Here is a 26,527-nt window from a genome sequence, read left to right as displayed (position 1 = left end):
TGATGTGACACAACCAATACGAGTGCTCTGGCCTGACCAGCCCAAAGACAAGAAGAAGCACATCGATGACATGTTGACTCCTTTACTTTTTGTCCCTTTTACTGTAGTATTGTATACTGTAGTAGGCCTGCAGTGCATTGTAGGCTATATAATGTACAATATAAACAAATGGTATGGCCTCTAACATCGTGCTTTCTATTTGTTACAGTAACAGTACTGACTGCTCAATAGATTTTGACCGGTTGCAGGTTCATATCAACAAAGAACAAGAATTACAGTATCACAGAGACCAAGGACACGTTTGAGAGCTGCAGGTACAGTACTGTAACAATAGGGGTACAAGGAGGAGGAAGAACAAAAGAAATTGCAAAGAGCAAAGAACAGTAGTAATTTCTGATCAATTTTGAGCTACTGTAATAGAACATGTTTTCGTTCATATGAAATCATACTTCTCCCTGAGAACTATATGTTTTGAACAATGTGTTTTCTATTTATTGGTGTATTGTTTACTGACTGCTTGATAGTGTATATTATTCTGATCACTTTGTTTATGATTTGAGAGCAGTGTTTGATTTTGAGCACAGGTAAATCTGTTTTGAGGCGAAAGTTTCATTTTGCAAGAGGATTCAGAGGTTTTGTAAATAGTGCTCGAAGATGAGGTTTTGTGTTTACAGTTTCAAGAAAAGTGTCTTTAAACTGTATTTAAAAAAGTGTAAAACATGGTTTAACAGCGTAGCTGCCTCTTTTTTTATTAGTCTTATTATTATTATTATTATTATTAACATTAACAGTATTATTATTATTATTAATAACGTTAACGGTGTACAACATGGTTCATCAGCTGCTCAAAGTAGCTGCCTCTCAAAAACAACACTTGGGACTCAGTTGAAGAGCATCTGTCCCCTCAAGCGGTCGTCAAGCAGTCAGATAAGTCAGATGCTCCTCTCTGGAGGATACGAGGTCCCTCAGAGGCCTCACTGGGAGGCTCTGGTTCTCAAGATAATATATCCACCATGTTTAACATGCTGTGTTTTTTAAGATGCTTTATTATATTATCATTGTTATCAGATCTGTACTATCCGGACTACAGCCTGGCCTGAGGTGGAGAGGAAGAAACATTCATGGTTCTGGATTCAAAGATGTTTTAAAGTCATTTTTCTGAAGAAAGTAATATTTCTTTTCATTCTTTTAGGAATATGAGCCTCACTCTGCTAAATGTCTTGAATTATGCCGTCGTAAATGAGTATGAGTATTGCAAATAGCAGTGTACTGTGCTAATTCATCCTGTTGGCAATTTAATCATAATAACACTGCTGACAGCATATATTTAAAGGAGACACACACTTGCTATGTATACAGTAAATGCACAAGAAATCAAATGTGTAGATTTCAAATATTGTCAAACAACATTGCTGAGAAGCCAACAGCCATTGAAAGGTGCTTAGTGAGTCCCCTCCAGAGGCTACGTGGCAGCATAAGCTCCCCTGAGCAACTTACAACATAAGGCACACAGTTCCAGGTGTAACTTGTGGATCAAACCGGACTTTTGACTTTTATGCCACACACGTGTCTTTATTATGTCTATATTTTGGTTTTATGACTTGGCCACAATTAACCAACAAACCGGACAAGGAATTCAACAGAGAAGGAAATGCAGTTCCTGTTTCATCCGTTTAGTATCCTCTGACCTGGAGTCAGTTAGCTTCAGCCTCAACTTCAGACAGAGTTGAAGTATCCTCTGACCTGGAGTCAGTTAGCTTCAGCCTCAACTTCAGACAGAGTTGAAGTATCCTCTGACCTGGAGTCAGTTAGCATCAGCCTCAACTTCAGACAGAGTTGAAGTATCCTCTGACCTGGAGTCAGTTAGCTTCAGCCTCAACTTCAGTCAGAGTTGAAGTATCCTCTGACCTGGAGTCAGTTAGCTTCAGCCTCAACTTCAGTCAGAGTTGAAGTATCCTCTGACCTGGAGTCAGTTAGCTTCAGCCTCAACTTCAGACAGAGTTGAAGTATCCTCTGACCTGGAGTCAGTTAGCTTCAGCCTCAACTTCAGACAGAGTTGAAGTATCCTCTGACCTGGAGTCAGTTAGCTTCAGCCTCAACTTCAGACAGAGTTGAAGTATCCTCTGACCTGGAGTCAGTTAGCTTCAGCCTCAACTTCAGACAGAGTTGAAGTATCCTCTGACCTGGAGTCAGTTAGCTTCAGCCTCAACTTCAGACAGAGTTGAAGTATCCTCCGACCTGGAGTCAGTTAGCTTCAGCCTCAACTTCAGACAGAGTTGAAGCATCCTCTGACCTGGAGTCAGTTAGCATCAGCCTCAACTTCAGACAGAGTTGAAGTATCCTCTGACCTGGAGTCAGTTAGCTTCAGCCTCAACTTCAGTCAGAGTTGAAGTATCCTCTGACCTGGAGTCAGTTAGCATCAGATGTCAGAGACAGGATGCCAGCCATGACTTTGGTACTCATTATGAGGTGTTAGCTGGCATTGTTTTGGCTGAGCTGATCTCAGGTCTGGGTGAAGGAGCGCACACTGACCCCATCCTGTTGAGGGAGGTGGTTTTCGTCGCGCCCTCGCTGCCCACGGTGGAGAGAGGGAAGCTCTCGTAGCTCTCTGCCGCCCGGTTGCCACACTGGCAGCGCTGCAGAGTCAACTTCAGTTCCCTTTGGAAGTTGCTGTTCAGGAAGCCGTACACAATGGGGTTAATGCAGGTGGAGGCCATCGCTGACAGGTGGCAGGCGGAGAAGACGGTGTCGTGCTGGCAGTCAGGCAGGGCCTGATGGTGCCAGTCAAACAGCGTGTTGAAGACGTTGAGCGGCAGCCAGCACAGAGCAAAGGCTACGACGATGGCTAACAGCATGGCGTTAATCCTCTGGGCTCCCTGAGGCCTCCTGCTGCGCTCCAGCATGTCCCTGCATAACACAGCAGGAAGCCTGTCAGACAATTCCTTGAGAAATATTACACCCATCTACGGGAACATCAATCCATGGATAGAAATAAAGTGCCTACAACACTGTATCTTGATTTAATAAAGCAAGTAAAATGAGAAGAACCAGACCTGCGTCGTCTCAGGCGAAGGAAGATCCGGAGGTAGCAGAGGAGCACCAGCAGCAGAGGCAGGAGGTACTGGAAGAGCAGCAGGGAGGTGGTGTAGGCAAGGCGGTGCTCATCGGACGGCCACAGCTCCATGCAGATCAGATGGTCCCTGACACAACACAGCGATCAGCATCCCGATTCTTTCTATCTTTCTATCTATCTATCTATCTATTTATATGTATATAGATATCTATATACAGTATCTATCTATCTTTCTATATATATGTATCTATATACAGTATCTATCTAGGTACGGTAAGGTAAGGAGGTAAGGATGTTTATTGTCATTGTAAAAAACCTACAATGAAATTAAGTTGGCAACTCATTCAGTACAGCAGTAACTGGTAAAAACATGTATAAAAACTTTCAAGACAGGACATTCTGATTTAAAAACAAGACATTTAAAAATAAACACAAAACACAGGCAGCAATGGCTTAAAAGTGAAAAAGTGTTGTGTTATTGTTTATTTGTGTCCCCCCGCAGCACTGTCCGGTGTGAGCTGGGTGGGGTGATGGGTGTGGTGGGGGTGATGGAGGAAACCGCTCTGGGGAAAAAGCTGTTCCTCAGCCTGTTAGTCCGGCTTTTAATAGTCCTGAATCTTCTTCCTGATGGCAGTGGATCAAACAGAGAGTGTGTAATGTCTGTGTAGATGTTTCTGGCTTTCTTCTGGAGGCGGCCCGCATACACGGTGTCCAGGTCAGGGAGGGTAACTCCCACAATCCTCTGTGCGGTTCTAACCACCCGGGCCAGGTCCCTCCTGTTCTCTGCTGTGGAGTATATATATATATATATATATATATATATATATATATATATGAATGCTAACACTCAGTCAGTTAGTACAACACAGCTCAAGGTCAAGCACACTGATCCTGGTGATTCTGTTTGAATGAGTTGACAGCAGAAACAATAGTTTGAAATGTTGTGAGCAGGCCTTTTATCTGAGCTGAGACCTGCACACACCTGCACACACCTGGATCCCAGATAGTATAGCTCACCTGAAGGGGCTCGCGGGCAGGCTAATGTTCTGGAAGGGGTCGTTAGTGAGAATGTTGAAGGAGAGGAAGGGCAGGGAGATGACGCAAGCCACCAGCCACGTCAACCCTACGGCCAGGTAGGAGTGTCGGGCAGCCGGGGACCAGCCGGTGGGATGGAGGATCAGCTGGTGGCGCTCCAGAGCAATCAGCACCAGGGAGAAGACCGAAACTGTCACTGACGTGCACTGAACAAAGGGAGTCACCTGGTGGAGAGGTAAATAAGCAGGTTTAGATGTTTGTAGCACTGTGTGTGTGCGTGTGTGTGTCTGTGTTTGTTGTGCACTGACCTTACACAGGGCCTCCCCCAGCACCCAGCGGTCCATCAGTGTGTATATGATGGTGACAGGAAGACACACCATGCTCATCAGGATGTCGGAGCACGACAGGTTGGCGATCAGGATGTTTGTAACATTGCGTAACTCCTGTTGCCGGGCGATGATGAACACCAGGCCCGCGTTGCCTATTAAAGCGATTGCAATGACGGCGCTGTATGCCACAATCAGGAAAGTGGCCCCGCCTACTGATGGCAGGCACTGAGAGGTGTCTGTCCAATCAGATGCCTCCTTGATACTAAAGAGGCCGCTGTCGTTGGACATGGCAGAGGTGGGGGCAGGACCAAAGCCCCAAGGCTGCTACTGAATTGGTCTTCCAAGATGAAGGAGCCAGATTAGGATGAGGGATGCAGAGGAAACAGGTCCTCTTTTTCCTTCACTGTCAGCCTCCGCTGGTTCAGCATCAGTTTGCCTGAGAAACACGGAATAACATGGAGGATATAGGAAGCTACCAGCGTCTCACCTGAATGAGGTCTGCATCCTGATCTGCTTTTAAAATGAGCACCACTCATATATTTCACATAAGATTGGTAACAAAATAACTGCTTTGAGGTTTTCATAATTCAATTGGAAATGCTGGCAAAGATAATAATGCTGCTTTCATACTCTTGTCATTTTTTTTTTGCTTTGGTGAAAGCGGATCAGAATCAGAATTGTTTATTTGTTAAGTACGTTGCACACACAACTAATAAAGGTGAAAGTGCACAACAATAAACATAGTGTGAGTTGTGTGAGTTGTCATGTTGCTCCTTATCTCCATAGTTTCATACATAATAATATAATAATATCAATATTGCCTTTGCTGTTAGTTGCCATGACGGTGTAATGATGATGATGATGATGATGAACAATGTTACCAGCTTGCTCACGGAGAGCTAACAGCCTTGACATCCACATCTTTATCTTCGAGGTATAATCAATAACCAATAATCCGTTGTCACATGGACTGATCCCAACATATGACATGTGTTGTAATCCTTTGATATTTGTATATATACAGCTGTAGCTAAGAGCAATGTTTGGGACACAAACACATCTGATATGACTGCAGTCATTACGTATTCATAATTCAGATGTTTATTGATGAGCTGCCTGCTGTAGAGAAAGCTGCCTGTGATCAGACTGACATTCACTAAACATTAAGATGAATAATAGAACAACCCGCCCACACGCTGCTGATTATTAAACAGAAGCATGACTTCATCTCTCAGTCAGTGATCAATCTGCAAACTGAGAGTTACTTCACCAGTCGAACGGCTTCCTTTACTTCACGAGAAGCTCCAGAGAGTCCAGCACCACCGGACCATAACCCTAACCCTAACACCAACCCCAACCCCAACCCTAACCCTAACCCTACTTCACGAGAAGCTCCAGAGAGTCCAGCACCACCGGACCATAACCCTAACCCTAACACCAACCCCAACCCCAACCCTAACCCTAACCCTACTACACGAGAAGCTCGAGAGAGTCCAGCACCACCGGACCATAACCCTAACCCTAACACCAACCCTAACCCTAACCCTACTACACGAGAAGCTCCAGAGAGTCCAGCACCACCGGACCATAACCCTAACCCTATCACCAACCCTAACCCTAACACCAACCCAAACCCCAACCCCAACCCTAACACCAACCCAAACCCTAACCCTCAACACTAACAAACAACCAGTTGTTAGTCGGCCCATGTATGAGTTTGGGAACGATACGCATGGTTTGAGGTGAACTTAAATTTATTACAACCTGAGGTCTGACAATTAGAAACGTGAGCTCATAATAATCCCTCACTGCACAGTACACCAGGTTCTTCGTGGTGGAGGGGAAACTTGAGCTCATAATAGTCCTGATCAGAATCGATCACCGGCGATTGATGCGCAATGCATGCTGGGTAGATGTGTGTCTGACTTGATCCCGACTTGGCCTGACGCCATGCACACGTGGTCAACGATGACCTCACGCGATCGAGGCGGCTGCAGATTTTAGAGCCATGTGCTACAGTAGCTCTCCACCGACAGCATGGCCCAGTGCATGATGGGAAATGCAGGCTGTTGCCACATAAGAGAACTGATTGGCTCTCAGATTTGACAAGAAACACCACGTGTTGTAGAAAATCCTTATTTTCTGTGTAGTTGTAATACTTAACGCTCCACTGTTGACTATTAGTCTAAGGTTTAATCTAAAATATGTCTTGTGTGGTTGATAATAATAAAGCAGCAAAGTGTTTCACAGGCAGACATGAAAAGAACAAAGGATAGCATGAATTGTAGGTACACGCACATTTCTACATGAATATATATTTACAAACACAGGAAGTAACTTTTTCTGTTACTTTTTGTGTTTTCTTTGAAGGCAGCTGAAAACTGTTTGTCTTGACCACAGTTTTTAGTCAACGGCCCTTGAAGATGACGGCCCCTATTCATACACTGATGGGAGGAGCTACCATGTGAGTTGTCACCTGGCCATCAGGACTAACTTACATTGAGTTGTATAGGAATAGCCGGCAGTTGCAAATCAGGGTTAAGTGTCTTGCCCAAGGACACATGGGCTAGCTGGGATCGCACCGCCGATCCTCTGATTGAAGGAGGACCCGCTGAGCCAGTCGCCCCATACTTCGATCAATAAATCCATTGATCAGTACCATAGCTTCATGTACATTTGTAAATGGAGATTTTATTTGTGCGTCTGAACCTTGTTGCTCACCAAACAAAGCAACGATTTATGTCTTAAAGTTTTAAAGGGAAAGAACAGCAACAAACCAACTGACTAAATTAGTTTCTTAAAAAAAAACTGCCACCTAACAGCTGATAAACATGATTGATCAGGGAGATTTCTGCTCTCATGCTGTCTAATATTCAACATCCAATAATACCAGTCACGACCCTTAAAGCCTTTGCGCTCTCTGCTATTGCTGCCGTCTCTCGCTCATGCAGCTGAAGTGGCTTTCTGATGGAAGGTTGATCCTGCTCTAACCAGCCTCTGCAACATCTGCTCTCTATCACCATCACCAACAGCTGGAACATCAAATCCGTCTGCCTGGAACTCGTTTGGGAAAAAGAGGAGGAAGAAGAAGAAGAAAACAAGAAGACAGAGCTGCACTAACCTGCTGTCTGTCGGTCTGCGTTCAGATGGTGGAGTCCTGTGACGCCGCTCACAGCTCTGCAGGGAGAGGCGTGTGTGTGTGTGTGAGTGTGTGTGTGACAGGGAGATCATTTTCACAAAACCTTTATTAGAGAGACACAGACAGAGATTTTTTTGATTTTTCAAAAACACTTTATTTACATACATATAATTTTTCCAATTTCTATAAATAAAGTGCTTATGTGTTAAAATCACAGATTGCTTTGTTTCATTTTATTTTTTAAATACACATAATTAATCTGATAAAAAACTGTGCAAACACCAATTCCTCTTCAACAACAGAACAAACAATATTATTAAAACACCAACGTTGTTTAAAAGTGTCTAAGTCTCCAATGTGCTTATGAAAGCTGAACTCAGCCAGAGTCTGGCCCTTATGTTGCAGAGCCACACTGCCCTGTTCTCCACTCGTTTTTTACAGGTTAAATAAATAGCCATTTTGGCTTCCCCAGAAAGGTAGTTGAGGAGTTGCCACTTTTCTTTTTCTGCTTTCTTGTAGGCAGCTCCCATGATAAAAAGAATGAATGTGATTTTCGAGAGCTTTTATTTTGAAATTATACATCAGAATGTCCCAATATTTGATGAGTTACCCTTCTATTATTTTCACTCATTCATTTAGTTTAATTTATTACTATATATGTATTTAAATGCGTATTGCCTGATTATTACGTTCACCGGAGGTCTGCTCTTATTCTGAAGTTAGTTCTTACACGCTCTTACCGTAATGCCTAGTATATACGCGTACCGAAAATAAAATTGCGGGCTGGCTTGACTGTTTTTCGAAGTGGAGGCAGCTTGACCACAGTCTCTTCTTCGCTCGTCTGCAGCTTGATCCTGTTCAGCAGATGCTTTGTGCTTGTTCTGGAAGAGTCTTTCAACATCACATGTTTGATCACTCCTGTCACATATCAAGCATACAGGTCAGCTAGCATCGTTGGCAGTGAACGCAAATGAATACGTCCACGCAGAATTAAACTATATTTTTCTCCGTGACTTTTCTTTTTTTAAATGTATTCATTGACAGTTTAACGAAGGCGAGGCTCTGCATATTATGATGAGCCACCTGCAGGGAAAGACGCTTGACAGGATGTGACGCACATTTTAGCCGCGTGTTGCTGACCCCTGGACTTGGGCGTGCTAGAATGTAGTTGTGTAGGGCAGTGGTCCCCAACCTTTTTATCACCGCGGACCGGTCAACGCTTGGCACATTTTACCGCGGCCCGGGGGGGGGTTGGTGCGGCGCGTTAGTGCACCGACCCTTTGAGAGTTACGTGCGTACGTTTTACATGCCTGCACAGATACAGATACACCACAAAAACTAATATAAAGTGCATGGACATTTTTACTCACCATAATGCCAAATCAATGGGAGCCCTGCAAGTGGCGAAGCAGTTTTGAAGGCTTCATTTCCTCATTAGCAAGCCGGTCGCCGCATATTATGCAGAGCGAGCTTGGAATATGGGAATCACCTGCCGCGATAAACCCATATTTTAAGTAGGTCTCCTGGTATTGTCTGGTAAAAGTTTTCTTTTTCTTTGAACTCGTAGGCTCTTCTTCTGTCTCTTCACTAGACCTTTTCCCTTTCGCAAAAAAAAAATCCAAAGACGTCTGTTTCTTACTCATTTTGCTAGCTTGTGGGTTAAAATTGGGCGCACAAGTGACCGGGATGCAAACGAGCGAATCCGGTCATTTTTCAAAATAAAAGTTTTTTCAAAATAAAAGATCGTTCATACTCTGATAATAAATAAAACGGAAATTATTAATTAATTCTTGTACGGCCCGGTACCAATTGATCCACGGACCGGTACCGGTCCGCGGCCCGGGGGTTGGGGACCACTGGTGTAGGGTAATTAGAACAAGATTAACGTTACATGTCGCTGCACACTCCGGTACAGTAGGTGGCGGTATGCACCTAGGAAAGTTGGTTGCGAGCCGCCATTTAAAACCCAAAGAAGGAGAAGGAGGAGGAGGAGAAGAACCGTCAGCAGCACAGAGGAGCAGCGGAGACATCAGATTATTCTCTTTCAGGATTAAAACATACAAGAAGACACGAAGACTCACACGGATCGATAGACACGGATCGATACGAAACAGTCCGTCATGGAGTCATATGACATTCTAGCTAACCAGCCCGTTGTCATCGATAATGTGAGTCTGGTGACGTCATCCATCCACACCCTAACCGAGGCCGCTGGGAGTTACTGCTAGCTGCTAGCTAGTGTTGTTGTGTTAGAGCTGAAGAATCTGGTTTAGGGGTTAAGGGTCGGGGTCATGAAACGTTAGATAACTTGTTATTAGTGAAACAACTCTAAACCAAGCAGCTAGCTACAGCTGCAGCTAGTAGTCTTAGCTTGACGTGATACACATGTTACACGTAATATAGCTACATGCTACAAATGCTACACGTAATATACATAATACACATGCTACACGTAATATACATGCTACACGTAATGTACATAATACACGTGATACACATGCTACACATACTACATGTAATATACATAATACACATACTACACGTAATATACATGCTACACATAGTACACGTAATGTACATAATACACGTGATACACATGCTACACATACTACATTTAATATACATAATACACATACTACACGTAATATACATAATACACATAATACACATCCTACCTCTTTATATGGAGCTTAACCACTAGACCGGTGTGTTAGCATTATTGTGTAAAGATGAATATTACTGCTGTTGCTCCATCTTTTGTTCCCAGTGTTGGGTGAAGGGTTGAATTGGGATTCGTTACTCTAGTACTAATATCACTGAACATACTTCAGTGAGAGTTACGAGGGGTTAGGGTTAGCCTCACTAGTCATGACCGTACAGGGTTAGTGTTAGGGAGGGTTAGCCTCGCTAGTTATTATGAGGAGGTCAGGGTGGGTTAGTCTCACTAGTTATTATGAGCAGTCCAGGGTTACGGTTAGGGTGGGTTAGCCTCGCTAGTTATTATGAGCATGTCAGAGTTAGGGTGGATTAGTTTCGCTAGTTATTATGACCAGGTCAGGGTGGATTAGCCTCGCTAGTTATTATGAGCATGTCAGAGTTAGGGTGGATTAGCCTCGCTAGTTATTATGACCAGGTCAGGGTGGGTTAGTCTCACTAGTTATTATGAGCATGTCAGAGTTAGGGTGGATTAGCCTCGCTAGTTATTATGACCTGGTTAGGGTGGGTTAGCCTCGCTAGTTATTATGAGCATGTCAGAGTTAGGGTGGATTAGTTTCGCTAGTTATTATGACCAGGTCAGGGTGGATTAGCCTCGCTAGTTATTATGAGCATGTCAGAGTTAGGGTGGGTTAGCCTCGCTAGTTATTATGAGCATGTCAGAGTTAGGGTGGGTTAGCCTTGCTAGTTATTATGAGCACTCCAGGGTCCAGGACAAAGTAGCTTTTGAGATGGATTCAGCGCTCTGTGAAGTCATGAGTTGTGACTGCTGGAGGCTTCAGGCTGTGTCTCATGACCTCCTCCCTGCTGCTCCTCGTTCAACTATAACTGATGTCATATCTCTCTTCTTCAGGGTTCAGGGGTTATCAAAGCTGGTTTTGCAGGTGACCAGATCCCCAAATACTGCTTCCCTAACTAGTAAGTGTTGCTTGACCTACAGCCTCTGATAACATGATCAACTCACCTGCTGATCTTTTTCTCCTTCTTAATCATTTTGTCTCTGAGATGCCAGAAACAGTTGCTCAGAACCAAGGTTGACATATTCGGATTTTTTTATTTTGTTTGACCAAAATTATTTTTGTATAACATTGTTATATATAATAATACTCTCATTGAAAGACGCTACTGTCTACAGATGTTTTGCATTTTTGCTTGAAAGGTGACTCAAACGATTATTTGACAATCTAAAATAGTTCCAGCTGAACTGTGATGTTATACATGTCTTGATTTCCCACGTTTCTGTGTGTGTGATGGTGTGTGTGCTGCAGTGTGGGGCGTCCCAAGCATGTGCGCGTGATGGCAGGAGCCCTGGAGGGAGACCTCTTCATCGGGCCCAAGGCAGAGGTAATGTGTCCATGTATTCAGAAACATAACCACATGCTTGTGTATATGTTCATGCTCCCCTCAGCCTGCACCAGCCCTTTAGAGTCGTACCTCTGGTTGTACTCACATTAGTGAGTATAAACTCAGTGGAGAGGGAATGTAGGACTGAAGTCTTGTTGGGCAATTAGTTTTTAAGAGTTTTAGAAACAGGAGCTCTTCAAAATATACTTTTGGATCAATATGAACCTTTCAACCTTTGTTTCTTTATAACACATTTAATATTATATTGAACATGTTTCTACAAAGGTAGTGGATATGGGTTGACAGATAATTCCAACACCTCCTCAACATAGTGGGTGTTGGTTTATAAAGCTACAGTCCACGCGTTGCCTTTTGGATTCCTCACAGTTCATTTAGTTTGTTGGTGTTCTGGAGTTTCAGAGAGTTAAACGTCTGCATTCAGGCTCACACTACGAGTAAGAAGCCTTGAAGCAAACTCTTTAGTGAAGGAAATGTCCTGCAAGTTGCTGGTTGGGCTCACATGGTCTCTCTACCCCCCGTAGGAGCACAGGGGCTTGTTGTCGGTCCGCTATCCGATGGAGCACGGCATCGTGAAGGACTGGAATGACATGGAGAGGATCTGGCAGTATGTCTATTCCAAAGAGCAGCTGCAGACCTTCTCTGAGGAGGTGAGCTCCTTCTACTTCTGCTACCTGGTCATGAGGTCACATGTTTGGAAGGTATCAGGATCTCTTTCTGCTCCTCTTTCGTAGCATCCTGTGCTGCTGACTGAAGCTCCTCTGAACCCTAGCCAGAACAGGGAGAAGGCTGCAGAGGTTTTCTTTGAGACATTCAATGTTCCTGCTCTCTTCATCTCCATGCAGGCCGTTCTCAGCTTGTGAGTTCAAGTTTAAGCACACAGCATTACAGGGTTCAGACAGTTGTTACTGTACATTTAAGCCCATCCCATAAATGCCATCAGGTCTGGGAGTCTGGCACTGAATCTACTTTTTACTGTGAATTATATTTATTTCTCTATGTTTTGTTGCAGCTGCTCAACAGTGAATGTTTAGTATGTTCAGAGTATCAGTATACCTTCACAGAGGAAACCCATCCTGCTCCATGTTCCTCAGTGTCAGTTGAACATCGTTGTTGGACTAAAGGGAACCACAACCTTATTTCTCTCCTTTTGCATCACTTCGTGGCTTCTGTAACCGTGACGATGGTCCCAGGGACATGACGAGGATACTGAGTGTGTAATTGTGTTTCTGCAGGTACGCCACTGGTCGCACCACCGGTGTGGTGTTGGATTCGGGGGACGGTGTGACTCACGTGGTTCCGATCTACGAGGGCTTTGCCATCCCTCACTCCATCATGCGCGTAGACATCGCCGGCAGAGACGTATCGCGGTACCTCCGCCTGCTGCTCCGCAAGGAAGGAACCAACTTCAACACGTCAGCAGAATTCGAGGTGGTTCGCACCATCAAGGAGGTGAGCGATGCCGGAGTCGATGTGAAATGTGATTCACTTTTATGGATCTCTGTCTAATTCATGTGTTTCCAACTCTGCAGCGAGCCTGTTATCTGTCTCTTAACCCACAAAAGGACGAGACTTTAGAAACGGAGAAGGCCCAGTACGTCCTGCCTGACGGAAAACCTTTAAAAGTGAGTTGATGTTAAATACTTCCACGGAGACCTTCTTCCTCCCCGTCAGACCGATTGCTAAACCCAGAAACCTGACCACCTGTTCAGATCGGTCCGGCCAGGTTCCGCGCTCCAGAGCTGCTATTCAGACCCGACCTGATCGGAGACGAAAGCTTGGGGATCCACGAGGTCCTGGCCTACGCCATCCAGAAGTCTGACATGGACCTCCGACGCACACTGTTCAACACCATCGTCCTGTGTGGGGGTTCCACTTTAATCAAAGGTGATCTAACACACACTTTATTGGACGCTTCACACCCCCACTGCAGTTTCTGATCGAGTCTTTTCTTTTAGGCTTTGGGGAACGACTACTGACTGAAGTCAAGAAGCTCGCTCCCAAAGATGTGAAGATCAAGGTAGGTCCAGGTCCCGGTTCTGGTTTGAGTCTCATTCACACCTCTTCCTCTGCTATCTTCACTCTGCTGGTTTATATCTCTCTCTGAAGTCGGAAATTCACATATGAGTGTATGTAAATGTGTATTTTTTGGTATTTTACGGTATTTCTTTCCTTACTGACTTTGAAGATATTTACTTCCGAACGTCATGTTAATGCACGTCACTGTTAAATGGAGACGGTTCCTCTTTGGCCTCTTTTTTTCACAAGGTATCTGTTATCACTTTTAATTGGGCTGCAAAGTTGTATTCGGCTCCTTTTCATTGTGAAATATGTAAAATGGGGTCACAATGACTATTACAGATTATTAATGTGCAGTCAGATCCAGTGGACGTTGAAAGTCAGCACATCTTAATTTAAATGCTCTTTAAAAATGTGTTTTTGTGACATGGTTTGTTCTTCCACCAGATTTCTGCTCCCCAAGAGAGGCTCTACTCCACATGGATTGGGTAAGAATTCAGACTGCTTGTGTTTCAAGATGAGACCATACGACCACGTACTGGGGCCATTGGAGGTCATGTTGTTGTTTTAGGGTAGAAGGGTAATGTTACAAGACAAGTAAAATAATTTTCTGGGTTAGGGTTAGTCACAAATGTACAAAGAAAACACGTTGTTGTCAAAGAACCACATTGCTTCACTTTGCAAGGTTTGATCAGTTTGTATTCATTGTCATAAGAACATGAAGGAGAACGTAGGGCTGTGTCTTTTGTGTCCATCAGAGAGCACATCGGAAAAAGAGATCCTTCTGATTTATCTGATACCCGCTTGACACAATCCAACACAGCAGGTGTAACGGGAGAAGTACAATGCATACTTATGTCAGTACTGTTAAGTAACGCAGGAGGAAGACACATATATGTCTCCTCCAGGACCTTGGCCTTGCTCAGAGGCCATAGGTACATTACATCACCTAACCTTGTTTTGAGCTGAGGATCAAGTGATCACGGTTTGTTTAGAGCACTGAGGATCAAGTGACCACGGTTTGTTTAGAGCTCTGAGGATCACATGACCACGGTTTGTTTAGAGCACTGAGGATCAAGTGATCACGGTTTGTTTAGAGCACTGAGGATCACGTGACCACGGTTTGTTTAGAGCTCTGAGGATCACGTGATCACGGTTTGTTTAGAGCTCTGAGGATCACATGACCACGGTTTGTTTAGAGCACTGAGGATCAAGTGATCACGGTTTGTTTAGAGCACTGAGGATCACGTGACCACGGTTTGTTTAGAGCTCTGAGGATCACGTGATCACGGTTTGTTTAGAGCTCTGAGGATCACATGACCACGGTTTGTTTAGAGCTCTGAGGATCACGTGATCACGGTTTGTTTAGAGCTCTGAGGATCACATGACCACGGTTTGTTTAGAGCTCTGAGGATCACATGACCACGGTTTGTTTAGAGCTCTGAGGATCACATGACCACGGTTTGTTGAGGATCGCGGTGCTGCAGAGGTAAAACCTTGCAGAGTGAAGCAGTGTTCCTTGCCAATAGGAAGTCGTTGGAGATCCAGGATATAAGTGTATAATTGGACCGTGCTGTCTTTCTACAGCGGTTCTATTCTGGCATCGTTGGACACCTTTAAAAAGATGTGGGTGTCAAAGCGTGAATATGAAGAAGACAGAGCACGTGCCATCCACAGGAAGACCTTCTAGTAGGATCCTTTGCTCTCAGAACTACCCTCAAATCTCTCATCAACACTGCAGACACCTGTCATCTCCGGGATCCTTTGCAACAACTGCTTAGCCCCCCCCCCCCCCCGTTCTTCTTCCTGCTGTAGAGCCACATCCACTACAGAGGGCTGTCAGCACTGTGGACATACTTTACTATCAGTAGTCCACATTTGGAAGTATTCAAGCTCTGCAAGGCCTCAAACATGATGAAATGTCAATAAGCCTGATTGTCTTTTTTGTTTTTGCTGCTGTTGAAATTTCCATTCCAGACCGAAGATTTAGATTTTTATTTGTGTATTTTGTTGCCTTTTTTCCTGGATTACTTGGTCCAGACCAACGGTTTGCAGTAGTTAAGCAGTGCTGTGAAACATTAAGGGTTAACTTTAACTGTATTATATATCGGGCTGAAACCTCCAAGTTAAAGTTAATGCGCTTCATTTATCGTCCGGCTGATGATCTTCCTTTTTATTACCACTGAAATGTTTTACATGACATCACATTGTGTTTAGGAGGAAAATGTTCAGTCAGCTTTTTGGATAAAAAAGAAAGTTTCCCTTTTACAGCCTGGAGGAGGAAACTGTGTTTATGTTGTTGTTATATCTAACTCTACACAGGGCTCAAAAAGTTATCTGAATAAACTTCAAATTGAAACTTAGAAAGTAATCTCCCTATAAACCTAAAATAAAGGCAGCACAGAAGTTTATTACTAGATAATAAACCTCTGTGCAAGTTCAATGTGTACTTCCTGCTTGTGTTTGTTTTGTATCCGTAGTGTTAAAGGTCGGGTTGGGCTTTAGGAGCTTGTGCTGATGATGTCAGTTTGTTTCTCAACTACAACAGAAGTGACGAGTGAAAGCTTGTTGTGACTCAAAGTCAGAATTCGATCGGGTCAAAAAATGCTTGATTGTCTTCTTTTAAATGTTTTTTTATTTAATGCAACATTCAGATGATGAACAAGTAGCAGCAGTCTGAGTTCCTCCACTCCAATGCATGTCGGTTAATGTTGTACAGTTAAAGATGTGTGGATGGTGAAACACTGAGAGCCCCCCTTCCCCGTCCCCTCCCCTGTGTACTGGTAGAAGTCTGGATTCTAGGATTTCCCTGGATCTCGATGACAGTGAAGGGGTCGTCTGCTTCAAAGAGAGACAGGCTGTGTGAGGTCCTCAGCCTTGTGTACAGTGGAACACTTTTCAAAAACAACCGCCACGAAACCGTAAGACGACAGACTAAAAGTGTACACTACGGTTTATTCAAGCGTTTGCTTTTACTTTTCGTAAATTCAATATAATAAATAAGTTAATGGCTGCTTCTCGGATGTGTCATCATTTCCTGCACACTTTAGTGAGTTTTTCATTCATTCTGCATACCATTGACCCACAATGACCACAATGGCTTATTTATTTGTGAAATAATCATTACATCTATATTCTGTATCCAATTGGATTTTTCAGTTTGTAAATTAGCTTCCAATTTTGACTTTCTCTTTCATTAGTATTTTGAACCCTTTAACCTTATTGTATTGCATGTGGGGATGTTTAGCTAGATGGATTTGACTCACTAAGCCACATGCGCTGGAACCTAGAGGAACCAAACAGATTGAAGGACTTTATATTGATGCAGTTTGAAGGAAGAAACTAGGAGTTGAGGAGTCGGAGCAGATCAACACCGCTCAGGTTTCTTAGCACCTTCTGTGTGAAATCACGATACTCTTTCATCAAATGCGATTTCCCTTTTTGCTGCTTGCCAAAAAGAGTTGTCAACCCTGTGTAAAGAACAGATTAATAACAGATGCCCAGTTAAACATTGATATGTGATCATTATATATTTAGAAACTATCAATCATCTGTATAATCAGTACTTTTACATGTATTTTGACTCTAATAGGTTTTTGATTTTTAATTAATTAAGATTATGAATGCAGGACTTTCACTTTTTCACTGTAGTCTTACCTTTTATTCTGTAAAGTAAAGTATCTGAATGCTTCTTCCACCACTGCAATAAGTACATGTTAGTGTGACAGTGGTGTGATTAGTATCAGCATATTAACGTATCGTATGAAATGGTACATTATTAAGTCATATTGGATGTGAGATAAAGTATAAGGTAAAAGCACCTTTCACCTGTATAAACAGTGGAATAATAGGCTACATACAAAGACCAGAATATGGAATATAGTGAGGTATAATATAGTAACGGGATGTACAAAAGTACAATAAGTATATACAAAAATAAATCAACATGTATAGCAAGGTATGTAATAATGATTGCTTGTTGCCAAAATAATTTATTTTCACTTTCACAGAGGTGCAATTATACATAGACAATAGAAAGAAACACAATATAGAAATAATCTTTTTATAACAACCAATTGTATTGTTATTTATTATTTTATTTAGTATTCAGTTATAATTGTTTAACATTAGATTTTCTGATTTCCCACACATCCTGAAGGCAGCAAGTAGCGTCACAGCTGCCGACCAATCAGAGAGCTGCTACAGCCTCGCTCGCCCGTTGGAGCTAGCATAAGTAGTTCGGGTTGAGCAGTGAACACATTCTGTCTTCGGATATATTTTCTTTTTTCAGGTACGACCTAGTTTTAATCATTATATGTATATCTCACACCTGGTTTCTAAGCGGACATGGCATGAGCTGTAAGACTGGTTAACGAGTTTACTAGTTAACTTTAAGGTTAAAGTAGGGGAGTTAAAGAGAACTAGCTGTCAGCATTAGCATGGGCGTGTAGCATTGGAGGACGTGACGTAATGATGACGAAGTGAAAGCCTGTTGAATTAGTTAATTCACTAGTTGATCTTATTAATGTGTGTTTGTTTGCATCATGGGAATATACAGAGGAACTAAAGTTATCAAATGTATGGAACATGTAAAAATATATTTAATATAACATATTGAATGTACAACATTACTACTAAACATACATGAAACCTGAGAGAGAGTACAAGTACAACATTACTACTAAACATACATGACACCTGAGAGAGAGTACAAGTACAACATTACTACTAAACATACATGAAACCTGAACGAGTACAAGTACAACATTACTACTAAACATACATGACACCTGAGAGTGAGTACAAGTACAACATTACTACTAAACATACATGAAACCTGAACGAGTACAAGTACAACATTACTACTAAACATACATGACACCTGAGAGAGTACAAGTACAACATTACTACTAAACATACATGACACCTGAGAGTACAAGTACAACATTACTACTAAACATACATGACACCTGAGAGAGAGTACAAGTACAACATTACTACTAAACATACATGACACCTGAGAGAGTACAAGTACAACATTACTACTAAACATACATGACACCTGAGAGAGTACAAGTACAACATTACTACTAAACATACATGACACCTGAGAGAGAGTACAAGTACAACATTACTACTAAACATACATGACACCTGAACGAGTACAAGTACAACATTACTACTAAACATACATGACACCTGAGAGAGAGTACAAGTACAACATTACTACTAAACATACATGACACCTGAGAGAGAGTACAAGTACAACATTACTACTAAACATACATGAAACCTGAGAGAGTACAAGTACAACATTACTACTAAACATACATGACACCTGAGAGAGAGTATAAGTACAACATTACTACTAAACATACATGACACCTGAGAGAGAGTACAAGTACAACATTACTACTAAACATACATGAAACCTGAACGAGTACAAGTACAACATTACTACTAAACATACATGACACCTGAGAGAGAGTACAAGTACAACATTACTACTAAACATACATGACACCTGAGAGAGTACAAGTACAACATTACTACTAAACATACATGAAACCTGAACGAGTACAAGTACAACATTACTACTAAACATACATGACACCTGAGCGAGTACAAGTACAACATTACTACTAAACATACATGAAACCTGAGAAAGTACAAGTACAACATTACTACTAAACATACATGACACCTGAGCGAGTACAAGTACAACATTACTACTAAACATACATGAAACCTGAGAAAGTACAAGTACAACATTAGGGTTAGGGCTTGTGATGGTTTGGGTGCTCTACAAGGTGTTTCAGCAGCTTTCAGCTTCACTGTTTAGTTTCTGGAGAACGTTCAGGACGCGTTCAGCATCAAACAGGAAGCAGATCAGTTGGTGAGCAGGTAAAGAGACAGAAACACAGCTGAAAGACAGAATATTGGACTTCCACTTATCAGCTGGTCAGCTTTTCGGTGGCTGATGTTTGTTTACATGTTGTCTGTTTGTGTCTATAAATGTCCAGAGGGCCTCATGGTGATCTCCAGCAGAGTGGATCCTCTATGTTGGGGTACGAGTGGTAGATGTTTGTTTACATGTTGTCTCTGTGTGTTTGTAAATGTCCAGAGGACCTCATGGTGACCTCCAGCAGAGTGGATCCTCTTCATCACCATGGCCTTCACTGAGGAGCAGCCTGAGAAGTAAGACCACGTCTCAATCGCTCCCTTCTGCCAGGAGGTTAATGATGCAGCCATTATCATTCAGATAACCTGTACAGGAACTTTTGTTAATATTCTTTATCATTTAATGCTGATAGTTCAGATGTTTTGATGAGTGGTTCAGTGAAGAAAGCACACACACATACACACACACACACACACACACACTTTACTGTTTACTGTCATGTTATTATTAATTCCCTACAGGCAAACTTTTAATGTGATGGGGTATTTATATGTGATGGGGTATTTATATGTGGGGGGTATTTATTTGTGATGGGGTATTTATATGTGATGGGGTATTTATATGTGGGAGGTATTTATATGTGGGGGGTATTTATATGTGGGGGGTATTTACATGTGATGGGGTATTTATATGTGATGGGGTATTTACATGTGATGGGGTATTTATATGTGATGGGCTATTTATATCACTGGATGCCACCAAGACCTATAAACTGTTCTAGTCGACTTCTTCTTCCACTGTGCTCTTGTAAACAGTTTCCTCATAAACACTGTGTGTGTGCGTGTGTGTGTGTGTGCGTGTGCGTGTGCGTGCGTGTGTGTGTGTGCGTGCGTGCATGTGCGTGTGTGTGTGTGTGTGTGTGTGTGCGTGTGCATGCGTGCATGTGTGTGTGTGTGTGCAGACATTGCTGGGTGTGCTTCGCCACTGAGAAGGACGACCTCACTGCAGAGTGGGTGAGCCCCTGCAGGTGTAAAGGCTGCACCAAGTGGATCCATCAGTCCTGTCTGCAGCGCTGGCTGGACGAGAAGCAGAAAGGGAACGGTGGAGGAGCCGTCAGCTGTCCACAATGTGGCACCGAATACCACATCACCTTTCCTAAGATGGGTAAGGAACCTTCAGGTGAACAACAGTAACAGAACAAAGAAACGTTCATGGAACTTCTGCAGAGCAAAGAGAATTAGAAATATGGATATTAACATGTCGTCTCTGTAAACATGCTGCAGCCTTCCCTACATCCAGATACTCAACGTTGTGCTGACAGTATTACTTCTGCACATATTCTGTAACAACCCAAAAATGTCCCAGCGTAAAGAAGACTAAACCCCAAATACCCCAAACAGGGCCAGAGGTATTTCCTTTGCTGCTTTCGGAATGCAGTCGCCATTTTTCTCTGCTGGGCTGCCCGTTTGGCCAGTAGAGACGCCCTCTGGTGGCGCTTCAGAGCACTGCAGTCAATCTGAAGCGATGAATCGTCACCGAGAGCATTTCTAAAAGCGCAACACTGCCCAAGGGTAGTACTAGCAGTAGTCATAGTAGTAGTAGTAGTAGTACTATTAGTAGTAGTACTAGTAGTACTATTAGTAGCAGTAATACTATAAGTAGTAGCAATGCTATTAGTAATAGTACTAGCAGTAGTCATAGTAGTAGTAGTAGTACTATTAGTAGTAGTAGTAGCAGTAGTACTAGCAGTAGTCGTAGTAGTACTATTAGTAGTAGCAGTGCTATTAGTAGTAGTACTAGCAGTAGTCGTAGTAGTAGTAGTACTATTAGTAGTAGTACTAGTAGTACTATTAGTAGCAGTAATACTATAAGTAGTAGCAATGCTATTAGTAGTAGTACTAGCAGTAGTCATAGTAGTAGTATTAGTAGTAGTAGTACTATTAGTAGTAGCAGTGCTATTAGTAGTAGTAGCAGTAGTAGCACTATTAGTAGTAGCAGTGCTATTAGTAGTAGTAGCAGTAGTAGTACTATTAGTAGTAGCAGTAGGAGCACCCTCACCCTGTACTACATGTTCCTGGTGCTTCACTAACTTCATGTAAAGACTCAAACCAACAACGCTGAGGCTCATTGAAGGTTTTATATAGAAGAAGAAGAAGAAGAAGAAGAAGAGAGCTACTCTGTTCATGGGCTTTTCTGACGAGAAGAAGAAGAAGAAGAGAAGAGCTACTCTGTTCATGAGCTTTGTTTACGAGAAGAAGAAGAAGTCTGGTGTGAGCCTGTGTTTTGGTCTGTTCTCAGGCCCGGTGGTGTACTTCCTGCAGCAAGTGGACCGAGTGCTCTCTCGGATCAGCCCCTTCGCTGCTGTTGGGGTGGTGGTCGGGACCGTCTACTGGTCGGCCGTAACGTACGGAGCCGTGACCGTCATGCAGGTCCACACGGCACATTACACAGGAAGCATGTCACTCCAGAGGGGTCTGCAGGTGTTCACCTTGTCTCCATGACGACGTGTCTGCAGGTGTTCACCTTGTCTCCATGTCGACGTGCAGGTTGTGGGACACAAGAAAGGTCTGATGGTGATGGAGCGAGCCGACCCTCTGTTCCTGCTGATGGGGCTGCCCACCATCCCCGTGTTGCTGGTGCTGGGCAAGATGATCCGGTGGGACGACTATCTGGTGAGGCTGCTGCAGAGGTACTGCTCTAAGGGGAAGCTCCCACCAGGTAAGAGACCCCACTCACACACGCACACACACCCACATGCACGCACACAATGCTGTAAGGGGAAGTTACCACCAGGTAGGAGACCCATTTACTTGTGATGTGGTGGAGGAAAAAGTACAGTATATACCTGTTTCCCCCCAAATATGAGAGTCTACATTATGTATTTATTATTATATATACACATGTATTTATATATATGTGTATATATACATATGTGTATATATATATATATGTGTATATGTACATGTGTGTATATGTATATATATATAGACACATGTATGTGTATATATACATGTGTGTATATAATAATAATAATAATAATAATACATTTATTTATATAGCACCTTTAAAAACAGGGTTTACAAAGTGCTCTACATAGAAGCAAGGTAAAAACATAACAATACAAGTAAACATTTCAGAAAATACATGAGGCAAAGGAGACAATGCCATATAGGTAATGAACACAATAGAGGAATAGAAAATTACAAATACAAAATAAAGCAGAACAGACAAACTAAAATAGGGGAACCAAAGAACTGCATAAAAGGACGACATCTTGGAGTGCACCAGTCCGGTTTTGGGGAGTGGAGTCAGCAGGAAGAGTAGAGGGTGCTGGGGGAGCTGTAACAGTTCCTAATTTCGTGCCACCATCTCGCTCTTGGGGACTGTTGTTGTGATGACGAGCTGCAGCGATGCGCTCGGCCGACCAGAGGGAGGGGATGGAAAGCGTGGAGCGATAAGGCCAGGAGCAAACAAACCCTCCGCGGGAGGCTCTACGCAACGGGGCCGACGAAGGAGTCCGAGCGCCTTGATGGCCGAGACGAACGGAGGAGCAGAGAAGCTGTTGAGCCCGAGGAGCTGCGAGGTGGAACACTGCAGAACCATGGCAGCCGGGGAGGATGCAATCGCCAACCACGGACCAGAGCACCAGGACCGCTGAGAGGCGACCAGCCTCAGAGCAACAGCATGGAGCAGGGAGTCGGCCGGCTAGCCCGCAGCCACCGGCCAGCAAGAGACCGTCGGCTAGCCAGCCGACGCCAGTTGACCAGATCGCAGTGGTGGAGAGCAGGAGCCAACGGCAATCACAAAATAAAAAATAATCCAAGATTTGCAGAATAATTAAGTCAGAAGAATGGCTACACTGTTAAATAAAATTTTAAATAATTTAAATGAATGTTAAAATGTAAAAAAGGTAGTAAAAAAACAAATAAAAACGGCGTTAAGTTTCGCCAGCGTCCCCGTTGCCAGGACTACACGTATACACACATACATATGTATGTATGTGTGTATGTATATGTATATATGTGTATATATACACACACACACACACACACATATCTCCCCTCAGGTACTAGTCGCTACCTGTCCAGGGTCCCTGCTGACGGTCTCGGGGCAGGAGACCACCTCTCCGTGTCCAGGACTCTGTGTGGAGCTCTCATCTTTCCCTCCATCGCCAGTCTGGTGGGACGGCTGTTGTTCAGACGGATGCCCTCTAATCTTCAGCGCACTATGCTGGTGAATATAATGAAGATCATATTCATCTGGACTAGATGTCTCTCTGCATGGTTATGCCATCATCCGTGCTCTTGTTTGGTCTCCTCTCTCCGTTCAGGGCGGCGTGGCGTTCGTGTTGATGAAGGGCGTGCTGAAGGTGTATTTCAAACAGCAGCAGTGCATCATTCAGGCCAGCCGGAACATTCTCAACTTCCCCGAGAGGAGCGGAGAAGGACAGAACCAAGGTGGAGACGAGGACACAGAGGACAGTGGAAATGAATGATGGAGGCCAGAGATGAGGCAACAAAAGACACATGTCTAAAGACACACCCTAACCCTATATTCCAGAGATTTGGGCCGAAGCATACCGGGAGTCGCACCCCTAACCCCTTCGAGCCCTTAGTCCTTCATCCTGTGTACTCTGTGAGAGTTGATCCTATTCTGAGAGCACAAGTTCTCCTTCCTTGTGAGGCTTCCAGCTCAATATATTTCACAATTAAACACAACGTCCTTTTGTGGAGGAGGGGAAGAGTTTGTGTGTCTGTTCAAAAGAAGTACCAACAGCACCACCCTCTCAATGAAGATGGTCCATCTCAAGGACCCTCTTACTCTGTGTGAAACAAGACATGTCAGCCTCCACCACGAGTACTAACCCTGGAGGACATGTTTGTCAACCTTAAATTCTAAAGATAAGGCCACAAATCATATTGTATAATTATCTTTTACTGTGGTACCTAAATACAGAACTATAACTCTTAACTGAACTGTGCATTATTGGAAATCTGTAATCAGCTCAGGTGTTTAACCAAAAAGATTCAGTGCACCAGTCAGCTGTCTGCAGCTATCCAGTTTCCTTACATGTCTAAAGATGGAAGGAGATCAAAGGACGGCTCTTAAGACGTGAGCATGTGTAGAACAAAGGCTTTAGACAGTTAAACTCAAAGGACAGACCATTATTATCCATTGGTTCTAAATACATCACTTCTCTATCAGCCAAAAGAAAAGCTGGTTCCACCAGACAGCGTTCTGAACCACTAATCCACAATAAAGTGAATACATACTGTGGGATCTGTGCTTGTATGCGCTCCTTATGCTTACTCAGTTTTACTGCACTAGTTTGAATTTGCAGAAACATGGAGTAAAGAAATGTTCTGTACACCTATTTTAGAGTCTGGTGTCTTTTGAAGTGCACACATGATGTTCAGACCCCGTCAGAAAGGCTCACATAATTTAAATGGAGCATACACTGAAACAGATGTGATGATTTGTTTACCTACATATCATTTACCCTCTCACACACATTCTCACAGCTCTCCTGATCAATTATGGGTTCAGTATCTCAAAGACACTCAACATGCTGATCTTCCCCTCACTTCTAACTTGTTTTCAATATTTGGGCTTTAATGTCCTGACTTTCAGCAGAGTTCTTTGTTTATTGAAGTGTGGTGCTGCTTCTTACTAACACAATCAGTGGAGCTGCTGTACTATGAACTTTGATCCCAATGCTCAACTGAATGCAATGTGTTGTAATATTCACACAGCAGAGTTTGATTTCATAGTTTTACTGTACATGAGTCACTGGTGTTGATTGGGTGATTGATTGTTTGCACTTCCTCTTGTGGAATACATTCAGTAAAAATAAAAAGGTTGAGTTTCATTATTGGGTTTAAGCTCTTCATGCTGTTTAATATAAAGACAAATAAATATATATTATGTTCAAACAAATCTCTGATTGTTGGTGTTAAAAAGAGAGTTAGGTTTGGTTGGGGACGTGGCCAGAGAGGGCCCCGAGAGGCACTGGCACTAGGGAGGCTGCGTTTTAAAAGACGGTTAAAAAAACCTTAAAATTAATAAAACAGACTGGGTAACTAATACTTTTCGTTCAGCCCGTGAGTTCCCAGTCCATCTCCTCTCCGCTGCTTGCCGCTGGGCCGTAGTCCACCGCCTGTTGCCCTCCAGGCCCACACTCTGAAGGACGTGTGAGCCATGGAATTTAAAATGTGCATATAGGACGCTCGTACCATTCCCACTATTGAATTGAATTGAATTGAATTCAGTTTATTTTGTATAGCCCAATATCACAAATTACAAATTTGCCTCAGAGGGCTTTACAATCTGTACACATACGACATCCCTGACCTTTGACCTCCCATCGGATCAGGAAAAACTCCCCCAAAATAACCTTTGACAGGGAAAAAAGGGAAGAAACCTTCAGGAGAGCAACAGAGGAGGATCACTCTCCCCGGATGGACAGATGAATAGATGTCATGTGTACAGAATGAACAGAGTTACAAAGTTACATAAACACATTACATGAATATGACAATGTATGAATGGAACTCCAATCCATGAAACAGAAGGAGGTAGAGAGGAGGGGCGGCGGGGCATCAGCAGGGCCAACGCGGGAGGCCGGTTCACCAGCATCAGACACCTCCAGGTCCAATGGACCCTATGAGACGTGAAGTCACAACGACTCCGGGGAGGAAGCAGAGTTAATAAGGTGCAATGGAGAGATGTAAATTCATCCATAAGGAGAGAGAGAAGAGGAGATAGGTGCTCAGTGTATCCTAAAACATCCCCCAGCAGCCTATAAGCCTATAGCAGCATATCAAGGGGCTGGACCAGGGCAAACCTGATTCAGCCCTAATTATAAGCACTATCAAACAGGAAAGTCTTAAGTCTATTCTTGAATGAGGTGACTGTGTCTGCCTCCCGGACAGAAAGTGGAAGCTGGTTCCATA

The 26,527-nt window shown here is 43.2% G+C and overlaps 3 protein-coding genes across 3 annotated transcripts; 2 read left to right on the top strand and 1 right to left on the bottom strand.

Moving 5' to 3' along the window:
- Positions 1–2,462: 2,462 nt before the first annotated feature.
- npy8ar (neuropeptide Y receptor Y8a) lies at positions 2,463–4,725 on the bottom strand. The gene is made up of 4 exons (XM_034546453.1): positions 4,417–4,725; positions 4,091–4,332; positions 3,054–3,200; positions 2,463–2,907 (listed from the first exon to the last, which is right to left on the bottom strand). The coding sequence occupies exons 1-4, from the start codon at positions 4,723–4,725 to the stop codon at positions 2,463–2,465; spliced, it is 1,143 nt and encodes a 380-aa protein (XP_034402344.1).
- Positions 4,726–8,705: 3,980 nt separating this feature from the next.
- On the top strand, positions 8,706–16,685 carry actr1 (actin related protein 1, centractin). Its single transcript, XM_034547255.1, has 11 exons — positions 8,706–9,744; positions 11,145–11,209; positions 11,560–11,635; positions 12,178–12,303; positions 12,388–12,512; positions 12,889–13,105; positions 13,186–13,278; positions 13,366–13,540; positions 13,612–13,673; positions 14,120–14,160; positions 15,260–16,685. The coding sequence occupies exons 1-11, from the start codon at positions 9,697–9,699 to the stop codon at positions 15,360–15,362; spliced, it is 1,131 nt and encodes a 376-aa protein (XP_034403146.1). The 5' UTR covers positions 8,706–9,696; the 3' UTR covers positions 15,363–16,685.
- A 1,174-nt stretch (positions 16,686–17,859) lies between these two features.
- Positions 17,860–25,446, top strand: march5l (membrane-associated ring finger (C3HC4) 5, like). Its single transcript, XM_034547253.1, has 7 exons — positions 17,860–17,963; positions 19,797–19,870; positions 20,536–20,738; positions 21,873–22,003; positions 22,121–22,292; positions 23,641–23,807; positions 23,905–25,446. Exons 2-7 carry the CDS (start codon positions 19,842–19,844, stop codon positions 24,067–24,069), a joined length of 867 nt encoding a protein of 288 aa, XP_034403144.1. The 5' UTR covers positions 17,860–17,963; positions 19,797–19,841; the 3' UTR covers positions 24,070–25,446.
- Positions 25,447–26,527: the final 1,081 nt, after the last annotated feature.

Source organism: Cyclopterus lumpus, chromosome 12, assembly GCF_009769545.1.
Source record: "Cyclopterus lumpus isolate fCycLum1 chromosome 12, fCycLum1.pri, whole genome shotgun sequence".
Taxonomy (NCBI): domain Eukaryota; kingdom Metazoa; phylum Chordata; class Actinopteri; order Perciformes; family Cyclopteridae; genus Cyclopterus; species Cyclopterus lumpus.
This window is presented reverse-complemented; position numbering and strand designations above follow the sequence as displayed.